This window comes from Opisthorchis viverrini, assembly GCF_000715545.1.
Source record: "Opisthorchis viverrini unplaced genomic scaffold opera_v5_589, whole genome shotgun sequence".
In the NCBI taxonomy this organism is placed as follows: domain Eukaryota; kingdom Metazoa; phylum Platyhelminthes; class Trematoda; order Opisthorchiida; family Opisthorchiidae; genus Opisthorchis; species Opisthorchis viverrini.
In genome coordinates this window covers 47201-59129 of record NW_008752253.1, presented here as the reverse complement: position 1 = coordinate 59129, position 11929 = coordinate 47201, and the positions used below count along the sequence as shown (strand labels likewise).

Sequence of the window (11929 nt, the reverse complement as noted above, 5' to 3'; positions counted from 1 at the left end):
TCTTATAGTCTCCGAGGCGATTCGTAATAATTTCTGCGTACACGAATGTTTGTTGTCCGACCCATCCATTGATGCCGCTAAAATGATATCCACTCAGCTGACAGAAATGTTCCTCAAGCCAGGGTTCCATCTCAGAAAATGGGTAACCAACGCACCCGAGGCCATAGAGAACTTGTTTAGTGCCAAGCGCGCTGAGTCACCGGTAACGTTGTCTGGTTGCATCCCGGTCATGCTACCAACCAATATGACATACCAACAGGACCGCACACGAGACGCGGCATATTGTCATCTTTGTGTTCCCTTTTTGACCCACCTAGTGTTGTGGCTACACTTTGTATACCACCTAAGCAATTTCTACAAAGGCTGTGTCGAACCGGCTCTGAATGGCACCCAGGCTGGATGTCAAGGACAAGCTAGCCTTGTCACCGAACATGTCATTACTGTTAGAGGTGAACACAGGGATACCCTCTCACTGCAGCTATGCTGAAACGTTCATTAGAAAATGGAAACAGGTGAAATACCTGGCTGATGTGTCCTGGAAAAGGTGGATGAAGTAATACCTACCCACATTACAAGTCAGACATAAGTGGTTACTGAAGACTCGTAACTTGAAAGAAGGTGATGTAGTGATGGTGGTTAGTGTTTGGGTACAAACGGAAGAGTGACCGTTAGGCAACTTCACTTCATGTGAGGTTAGCTGAGATGGAATCGTGGGAACGGTTTCCGTCACAACAGCAACTGGAACTATACGCCGTGACATCAGACGCTTGTACCTGCTTCATGATGATGAGTAGAGTGTAGGCTTCTTGGGAAACTTGGTGTAAGGCATGGAAAAAATCTGAAGCCGAGAATTCCTGTGGAGGTCAGCGTTTCCTCCCACTTGGACCCGTCATAGCCAAGAGTCCTACTTGAACGAATTATCGTATTAGTTTGCCACGCATCGCTTGGAGAAATTTTGTGCCCATGTATCACACAAAACGCTTGAAAATTTATCCCACACATTCTCCGTGAACGCAATTGGATAAATTCAAATGTCCCGCCCAATCCTGCCTGCTATTCATTGATATTTTATTATTACCGCATCAACCCATCACTATCCCATCCATTAAAACATTGCGTTGCACAAACTATGAACAGGTTCCTGCTTCCTCAAATGAACCGCATTATCGTTTGTATAAATTCACAATTTTGGCACTATTCGAACTGGTATCTCACGCTTAATACTCCACTCCGTGTTCGTCGTTGGTCTAACCGTCGATCGATAACTATCAAGTTTTGTTGTACAATAATTGATTTATTGATGTTTTGCCATAGAGTACATCAGTTGAGTCCCGAGTTTCGTCCTCGGTGGAATTTACCTCATCACTCTGTCGTCAATCCGAAGAAGCCTGGAAGACTGAGGGCGGTGTTTGATTGTGCAGCGCAATCCAACAAGGAATCTGTAAATGACTACCTCTATCAAGGTCCATATTGGACAGCCAATCTGACAGCAATGGTCTTGCTTTTCCGCAAGGAGCGCGTAGCACTTTCGGCTAACATAGAAGAGACGCTAATGCAAGTCCGCGTTCCGGAAAACGATAGAGGTGCCCTTCGGTTCCTGTGGTGGCCGGGTAGCGATATTTCATTGGAGCCGGTGGAGTTCCAAATGAACTCGCACGTGTTTGGAGCGAACTATTCGCCATTCTGCGCCAACTTTGCTCTGCATCAAATTGTGGAGCTATTTGAAAATGACTATGCTCTTATAGTCTCCGAGGCGATTCGTAATAATTTCTGCGTACACGAATGTTTGTTGTCCGACCCATCCATTGATGCCGCTAAAATGATATCCACTCAGCTGACAGAAATGTTCCTGAAGCCAGGGTTCCATCTCAGAAAATGGGTAACCAACGCACCCGAGGCCATAGAGAACTTGTTTAGTGCCAAGCGCGCTGAGTCACCGGTAACGTTGTCTGGTTGCATCCCGGTCATGCTACCAACCCCTGGTATACGATGGGATACTTTACGAGACAATTTCTGTTTTCAATATGACATACCAACAGGACACGAGACGCGGCGTAAATTGCAGGTTTAGGGGTTCAGGCAACAGAAAAGATAGTATGGGTCAATATTAAAATGTGTGAGATAGTGAGGCAAATTATCGACGAACGGATCATGTGACCCACAGAATTAACGAAGCTGAAAACGTCTGGAAATGACACACTATTCAGAAGGTCGTTGACATTTCACTGACACAACAGAGTTGTTTTCGTGCTTCGTGCGGCTAATCAGGTAGACGCAGTCCTTGTCTTTCCCCAAAAATAATCAAAACTTGAACCCAGACTGGGAGCAACATACCAGTCACTGTCATGAAGGAGGCAATTACCTGGATTTGATTGGATAAGTTTGTCAAATCAAATAAGTGTGGGAAAATATAATCTGATATTTCTAAACGCAAAACGAATCTGCAAAGACTAAAGAGAAGAACGGGTAAAGGAAGACACGCAACGAGCCTTGGGATACCCTCTCACTGCAGCTATGCTGAAACGTTCATTAGAAAATGGAAACAGGTGAAATACCTGGCTGATGTGTCCTGGAAAAGGTGGATGAAGTAATACCTACCCACATTACAAGTCAGACATAAGTGGTTACTGAAGACTCGTAACTTGAAAGAAGGTGATGTAGTGATGGTGGTTAGTGTTTGGGTACAAACGGAAGAGTGACCGTTAGGCAACTTCACTTCATGTGAGGTTAGCTGAGATGGAATCGTGGGAACGGTTTCCGTCACAACAGCAACTGGAACTATACGCCGTGACATCAGACGCTTGTACCTGCTTCATGATGATGAGTAGAGTGTAGGCTTCTTGGGAAACTTGGTGTAAGGCATGGAAAAAATCTGAAGCCGAGAATTCCTGTGGAGGTCAGCGTTTCCTCCCACTTGGACCCGTCATAGCCAAGAGTCCTACTTGAACGAATTATCGTATTAGTTTGCCACGCATCGCTTGGAGAAATTTTGTGCCCATGTATCACACAAAACGCTTGAAAATTTATCCCACACATTCTCCGTGAACGCAATTGGATAAATTCAAATGTCCCGCCCAATCCTGCCTGCTATTCATTGATATTTTATTATTACCGCATCAACCCATCACTATCCCATCCATTAAAACATTGCGTTGCACAAACTATGAACAGGTTCCTGCTTCCTCAAATGAACCGCATTATCGTTTGTATAAATTCACAATTTTGGCACTATTCGAACTGGTATCTCACGCTTAATACTCCACTCCGTGTTCGTCGTTGGTCTAACCGTCGATCGATAACTATCAAGTTTTGTTGTACAATAATTGATTTATTGATGTTTTGCCATAGAGTACATCAGTTGAGTCCCGAGTTTCGTCCTCGGTGGAATTTACCTCATCACTCTGTCGTCAATCCGAAGAAGCCTGGAAGACTGAGGGCGGTGTTTGATTGTGCAGCGCAATCCAACAAGGAATCTGTAAATGACTACCTCTATCAAGGTCCATATTGGACAGCCAATCTGACAGCAATGCATTTGCTTTTCCGCAAGGAGCGCGTAGCACTTTCGGCTAACATAGAAGAGACGCTAATGCAAGTCCGCGTTCCGGAAAACGATAGAGGTGCCCTTCGGTTCCTGTGGTGGCCGGGTAGCGATATTTCATTGGAGCCGGTGGAGTTCCAAATGAACTCGCACGTGTTTGGAGCGAACTATTCGCCATTCTGCGCCAACTTTGCTCTGCATCAAATTGTGGAGCTATTTGAAAATGACTATGCTCTTATAGTCTCCGAGGCGATTCGTAATAATTTCTGCGTACACGAATGTTTGTTGTCCGACCCATCCATTGATGCCGCTAAAATGATATCCACTCAGCTGACAGAAATGTTCCTCAAGCCAGGGTTCCATCTCAGAAAATGGGTAACCAACGCACCCGAGGCCATAGAGAACTTGTTTAGTGCCAAGCGCGCTGAGTCACCGGTAACGTTGTCTGGTTGCATCCCGGTCATGCTACCAACCAATATGACATACCAACAGGACCGCACACGAGACGCGGCATATTGTCATCTTTGTGTTCCCTTTTTGACCCACCTAGTGTTGTGGCTACACTTTGTATACCACCTAAGCAATTTCTACAAAGGCTGTGTCGAACCGGCTCTGAATGGCACCCAGGCTGGATGTCAAGGACAAGCTAGCCTTGTCACCGAACATGTCATTACTGTTAGAGGTGAACACAGGGATACCCTCTCACTGCAGCTATGCTGAAACGTTCATTAGAAAATGGAAACAGGTGAAATACCTGGCTGATGTGTCCTGGAAAAGGTGGATGAAGTAATACCTACCCACATTACAAGTCAGACATAAGTGGTTACTGAAGACTCGTAACTTGAAAGAAGGTGATGTAGTGATGGTGGTTAGTGTTTGGGTACAAACGGAAGAGTGACCGTTAGGCAACTTCACTTCATGTGAGGTTAGCTGAGATGGAATCGTGGGAACGGTTTCCGTCACAACAGCAACTGGAACTATACGCCGTGACATCAGACGCTTGTACCTGCTTCATGATGATGAGTAGAGTGTAGGCTTCTTGGGAAACTTGGTGTAAGGCATGGAAAAAATCTGAAGCCGAGAATTCCTGTGGAGGTCAGCGTTTCCTCCCACTTGGACCCGTCATAGCCAAGAGTCCTACTTGAACGAATTATCGTATTAGTTTGCCACGCATCGCTTGGAGAAATTTTGTGCCCATGTATCACACAAAACGCTTGAAAATTTATCCCACACATTCTCCGTGAACGCAATTGGATAAATTCAAATGTCCCGCCCAATCCTGCCTGCTATTCATTGATAATTATTAATTACCGCATCAACCCATCACTATCCCATCCATTAAAACATTGCGTTGCACAAACTATGAACAGGTTCCCGCTTCCCTAAACCGCATTATATTGCGTTGCACAAACTATGAACAGGTTCCCGCTTCCCTAAATGAACCGCATTATCGTTTGTATAAATGCACAATTTTGGCACTATCCGAACTGGTATCTCAAGCTTAATACTCGACTCCGTGTCCGTCGTTGGTGTAACTGTCGATCGATAACTATCAAGGTTTGTTGTACAATAATTGATTTATTGATGTTTTGCCATAGAGTACATCAGTTGAGTCCCGAGTTTCGTCCTCGGTGGAATTTACCTCATCACTCTGTCGTCAATCCGAAGAAGCCTGGAAGACTGAGGGCGGTGTTTGATTGTGCAGCGCAATCCAACAAGGAATCTGTAAATGACTACCTCTATCAAGGTCCATATTGGACAGCCAATCTGACAGCAATGGTCTTGCTTTTCCGCAAGGAGCGCGTAGCACTTTCGGCTAACATAGAAGAGACGCTAATGCAAGTCCGCGTTCCGGAAAACGATAGAGGTGCCCTTCGGTTCCTGTGGTGGCCGGGTAGCGATATTTCATTGGAGCCGGTGGAGTTCCAAATGAACTCGCACGTGTTTGGAGCGAACTATTCGCCATTCTGCGCCAACTTTGCTCTGCATCAAATTGTGGAGCTATTTGAAAATGACTATGCTCTTATAGTCTCCGAGGCGATTCGTAATAATTTCTGCGTACACGAATGTTTGTTGTCCGACCCATCCATTGATGCCGCTAAAATGATTTACGCTACTTACTTACCACATTTGAAGGAAGAACATCTTTAAACATAGAGCCAGATTTGCAAGCCTGCACGTACAGCACCAATTTGTTGAAATCATTTTTCAATGCGTGTGGGCGAGGGTATCTTTCAACTTCATTGCACACAGCTGGCGCAGGACAAGAAGAAATGTTCTCGTGAGCTTGAAATGAGTCGCTCGATGATTCAGTCACCAGTAATGTGGATCCCTTGGTTGAAGAATGAGCTATATCCTGAGCGGGTGAATCAGGCTGTTGATTGGTGGCTGGTGGCCGAACGTTTACACGTTGCATCTGTCAAGCGCACCACTGATGATTTCCAATAAGGATGCAACAGTTGTACATTGCTTCTCGGCTTTTCATCACAGACTGGTTTCCAATACATAAATACAAAACTTCGTGCTGTTGCTCTAGATGCCAAAAGCGGTATGTTGTCTTGTCAGGAAGAATTTGGCTGGCGGATTCTTCGTATCATCCACACCTCATGAGTGACCGTATACGACCAGCTACTTTGTTTGTGGTATCTACGTTTGTTCAGCAGTGTGACTGGATCGACCGCGAAATCATGTGTCCAACGACCTTAAAATTGGTAAACAAAAATTCGTAAATCAACTTGACGAGACCTACCCACGTGTTTATGTCGGCTCCGTTCACTATTTAGCTTCCAATTTGAAAGCCGCGTGTTGAAACCGTTGTTACCAAAATTAACTAAAGTTACTTCTTCTTCTAGGAAGGCAATAAGGGAAGTCGCACCATGGCCAGAGAAGAAGGTGAACACGTTGTCATGAGGACCGCTACTAGTGGGCAGAAGGTTAAGGTGGTCTTGAAGAGTAGCTTTCTGGCTGGCGCTCCCACAGATGGGAAAGCACAACAAAAACCCGCGGCAATGGAAGCATAGCGAACGTGTCCGTCAGAATATTGTTTTGCACACGCTGCTTGATATGCTCAGTAGCTAAAGTAACTTCGATTTGTCTACTAATTGCATGGCCACGTGAATGGCCGCGTTAATTCCCATGGTTGTCAATGCATGAAATTGGTGGGAAGCAGGCTACCACTTTAGCTGGTCGTATCCTCCTGCCGTTGGATCGGTCACAATCAACTCTTTTGAAAAGACGCCCTTGTTAGCATGCTTACATGTGTTTGATGAAATATCTAGGGAGCATACACTTCTTGGGGTCCAAATGGTTGATTTCGAACTGTGCTGCGTTGTGGCTGGCATCCCCTGAATTCGACTGCTGCTTTATGCAGTTTCTCTCTGAAGACCTTTTGTTCATGATCTCATTGATCGGTTACCGATTTCTAATGTGTTGACTTCTGGCTTTGCACATTCGATTGGCTCTCACTCCGACTTCTGGTTTCGGTAGTACATTTTGATTGGTTGTTTCTGAATTGCTGTTGTGCTGTAGCCTGATTTTTCGGAGTTTGTTTTCGCGAATGCTCGTCCAGTTGATAAAACTTGTTTATTGTGCAGATGGGTTTATTACCTTTGATCACCTATTCTATAGACCACCTCTCTTTCCTTCTCCATCCCAACTAACAACAGGCGGGATCAGAAAAACTGAATTTGTTCGACTTAGTATTGGAAAAGCTTTTAGATATCTTTCTGTTCATTTATTTATTAGAACGAACCCACATAAAGCAGAAAAGCTGACCAGATAGTGCAACAATTGACGGAAAACGATACCGTCAAGCTCAGCTAAGATAAATATATGTACAACGTTGGCCAAGTTTGAAAATACAAACCTTTAGACTCACAATATGCCAAGTAACAACAATATCTCTTTCCAATATGCCCAACACAATATCCTGTCGTAAAATGTGGTTTCGTAGAAAACTAGCTTCCTACAACCGGATATAATGTCCATGACAGGCAGCTGAAACTTCATACTCTACGCGACAGCAAACAAATGTGGTACAGATCTATCACCGCTTGGCGGATGAGTTCAGAGATGAGTGTTTGTCAAACTGAGTGCTTCGGAAGGGTGAATGCGGGAACTCCCCACTGCAGGCTATTGTGAAGGGTGGAGAAACCTCAGAATAAAGCCTATATGAACACCTACCAGACCACCGTCTTGGAACGGCGACCGAACAGAACACGAGGCACTAATTTCCCGGAAGCAAAGGAGAATGACATCAGGCCACAAAATAATATGATGCTCTTGAAGAAGGCCCAACAATCAAGAATACTGGAAGCGCGTTTCGTGAATCCGAAGACGGTGACCTGCAAAACCAAAATACTGGCTTTGATCAACAAGTGCATCAACAACATCCACTTCCGCGCTGGCTCACCTTTTTAATACCTTCGTCTTGTTGGCTTCAAGTTTATCGTCGCCTTTTTATACTTTCACGAAGTTGTCTCGTGTGACATCCTGAAACGAATGGACATGAATGACCAACTATTCTTGTGACAGTGGTGTTCCCCACACTCACCCTCCTCACAGTAACCATCCACTTTCGCCTGAGAAAGCTAGTTGGGCACTGTTGGTCCTCTTTTGACAAGAACGCTACAAAACAAGGTCACCACCATTAGTAGATTATCCGAGCACATCCATAATCAGTCCCCTTGAATGTCATTCGATTGGACAGAGCGCGGGATCATACGTGAGAAATAGCCGCTATCTGGAAGTGAGTATTACTCACCAGTACTCAACTGAATCACAGCTGAACGTCTACGTTATGATATACTTTAGCTGAATGTGCTGTCCTGGACACGCTGCAAGGTTTGGTTGGTGCATCACTCAGGATATCACAGGATATTTCGCCTGAGAAAGCTAGTTAGGCAATGTTGGTCCTCTTTTGACAAGAACGCTACAAAACAAGGTCACCACCATTAGTAGATTATCCGAGCACATCCATAATCAGTCCCCTTGAATGTCATTCGATTGGACAGAGCGCGGGATAGCTCAGGTGGCTAGAGCGCGAATTCACTGGCCGGAAGTTCTGTAGTTCCAGCTCAACCTCCGCCTCCCGACCTCTTGTGTCTAGGCTTGAGAAATCTGGCAACAATCCAGACCTCGTGCAGCCTTCGTGTGTCATGAAAGCTAGGCACTTTAATAATGCAACAACCGAACGAACGATTGTTGCAGTCATTAACTAACTTTTAATGATTTTAGAAGCTCTTTTCTCTTCCCCGGCTGCATTACAAACTTTGAAGTTTCCTAGACTGTCTGCTTACTATTTGCTCCAAATCATCAGCCGCCTGATGCATTCAAACGATATCTAGATGTCAGTGTGTTTCATTTCAGGCTACGGAACCCAGTACTTTGACGAGTACATATCATTATCATCTTCATCACCATCATCATCATCATCATCATCAGAATGTGCTGCTTGCATCAGGGTTCCATGGCGTCTACAGTATTCAAAAAAGGCATCGCCCAAAAAAGTCTGATATGACATCTGAAGTGACACAGGAAAACTCATAATTGTCTGCAACTCATAATCAACAACTATACATATGAGAAATACGGCATAAATTATCAGATTTATTAAGGCCAAACAACGAAGCGCTTTTCATACAATCTACTTGATATCATATAACGAAAATTATACGCAGTATTTACTAGGGGTTACTTGCAGTATCGTCGTAGGCGAAGGTAATTATATTCTCCAATGGAACTTTGTTTTCACGCACGACTCGATACACGTGGTAAACGTCCGCCTGAATGAGGACACAAATGACAGTTTGATTTTGGATAACAGGCAGATTGATGCATAGAGGCCAAAGAGGGCAAGCACAGTGTATGGTAATCCACACTTGGTGGAGTATCAGTTATCCCAACAATATTTGTACGCATTATCCCAAAAACAGTATGCATGATTCTACTCTGATAGGGCTTGTATGGGACAGTTCCACATTCATTCAAATGACAGAACATTGGCCTGCTCACCGGAGCTATGCAATCTTGGTATCCCTTCGAAAATACGTCCGAATCTGTCGTTCGCTTCTGTGCTTGATAGATAGTCACGTTGTGGTGAAACTCAGTAGCAATAAATTATTACCCACTGAATCTTAGGAATGGATGCACATGCACTGATTATGTGTAACATTTTCAATACGATTCCCGCATAACCCGATGCAAGTGATAGACGAGCAGACGAACGAATCTGACCAAGATAGCTTTGTATATGTTTATTCCAAACATTTGAACTCACCAAGTAGATAAATTTATTCCGCTCACATGGCGTAGCAATTTCGGTGCTTTGGCCGTAACAGCCAATGTTGTTGCTAATTTAGTGGTGTTTGTTGGGTTTTCTGCGACGTGGTTTATACAAAAGGTCACACTGGGCTACGGTACTGCGGAGTCCGGGGGCATTTCTCTAATATGATGAAGCTGCAGTGTAACGTAAGGTGATTTGTGGGAGCTGGAAAACCAGAAAATTCATGTTTTAGAAAACACCATACCTTCCAATCACACGCAATTATTTCACCTAACATGACGCACCATAAAACACTTATGGGTGACGATGTCGGATTCCTATTAACGTGAATCACAATATGCACCTCATAACATCTAAGATTAACAGTAACGAACCAAAGACAAAATATCGTTTTACGACAGTGAATTACTGACGAAAACGAATACAGGCCACGAATTGTGTGTCCATTAGAGTGTCTATTAGTTGTGGCTTCTATACATCGTCGTTCCGAGTGAAATATCACAGACTTGGAGACAACCAGGGTACAACTGTTTTGGGGGAACATTTTTGCGAACCTCCACTTTGAATACCCTTTCTTACGGGATTTAGGTTAATTTTTTAGCATCAAACCAAAACATTCAACGGAAACATACCTGATGTCGATAATTTTCCAACATTTTGATACCGGCTTCAAGGACAACCCAGTTCCTTGATGGATAACTGTTAAATATGGATGACCAATTGTGGACACCGACGGCTTCCAACCATGCGACATGGTCGATGCAGAACAAGAACGCAATAGGAAGCGACCAAGGACGCATCCTATTCAGGCTCACTTGAAGATTCGTGTGCCTGGAATTTTATAATGTGCGTCTCCTGTGAATCAAAATTTGCCTTACAAATATATGACAACAATGTGAAAAAAGGTATCCAACACAAATCTAATAGGTCTGCGGTACGAAGTTTATGCTAATCGGGGTATGATCGACCATTTTGATCAGCTTGTTCAATGACTAATCCTTTGCATTTGTGCGCACATCTTTGATTGTTGGTTTTTCCCAGGACTCCGTTGAGCGTCCATGCGCTTCAGGCAGTACTGAGCAGCAACCTGAGTCTACAAAATTGTTTTCACGTATCTGCCGGCTTAATGAGCACCATTAAAATTCCTTTGGTCCACGGGGATATTGATGCGGATTTTTGTATCGAAACGTCGTAGTGAATACGTGCATCCCTGTTGGAACTGTTCCAACCTCTTCATAATATCAGTGAGAGGAAGTAGGCTTGCTGCGGAGTAATTTATCACAAAATGCCAACTGACCAGTTACAGACTATTGGACAGGAAGGCAAAACTCTATATCCATCTTAATTACAAAAATCGCGTCTTTCTCACCGTTCCTGGAAATTTATTTTGTGTTGCCCAAGTCCAAACAAATGGAAAAAACGACTTCACAATTTCCGCGAAGATCTCCCTTTTCAAGCGAGTTTACCGAAGAGCTTAATACTCACATGCCTCTCCATCAGTAGTATCACCTTTACACACATCCTCCCCTTAAAGGACGTCCGCATGCCATCGATATTCATTTGCCTCCGTCAGGTCGGCTTCTGCAGCGGTCTAGTCGGCCGCATTTTCGATGTATCATGCCACTTACGAATTTGCATCCCGTTTACCCTTCAATCCCCGGCCATCTTGCATCGTATAGATGTTCCCCCGGCCGTCGGTAACGACAAACGGACCCCGCCATTGACTGCCTAGCTTCCGCGACCCCAGTCCACTCCTTTCAGGATTCTGGTGAGCCTTCTAATTGCATTTTGTGCCTATTGGGAATGTTCGCGCCTTTCTGCTTGCCGTTTTCTGCGTAGTATTTTGCAGAACGGCGGTTAAGTTTTCTTGAGCTCCTCTCCCTTCTTCCTCTAGCCGCACGGGGGACAGGCGTGTTGGCATCCACAAGCCAATTTCAGTAGCATCACCGCTACACACCACCCTTCAAAGGTCCTTCGCATGCCGCCTATTTTCATTTGCCTTGGTCCGGACGGCTTCTGCAGCGGTGTCACAGGAAAGGGACCCGTGAAGTCCACGGACCACAACTCGCCGCTTTCTGAGACAGCAATAGGTTCCATGGGGTGGATTG

General features: G+C 44.6%; 1 protein-coding gene across 1 annotated transcript in view; it reads left to right on the top strand.

Annotated features, from left to right (window-relative positions):
* Positions 1 to 2071, top strand: part of T265_11803 (hypothetical protein) — a gene marked incomplete at both ends in the record, with an annotated part of 19120 nt that extends 17049 nt beyond the window's left edge. The window contains one exon of the mRNA XM_009178568.1: positions 1315 to 2071. Within this exon, the coding sequence (XP_009176832.1) occupies positions 1315 to 2071 (757 nt within the window). The remainder of the gene's footprint in view (positions 1 to 1314) is intronic.
* Positions 2072 to 11929: the final 9858 nt, after the last annotated feature.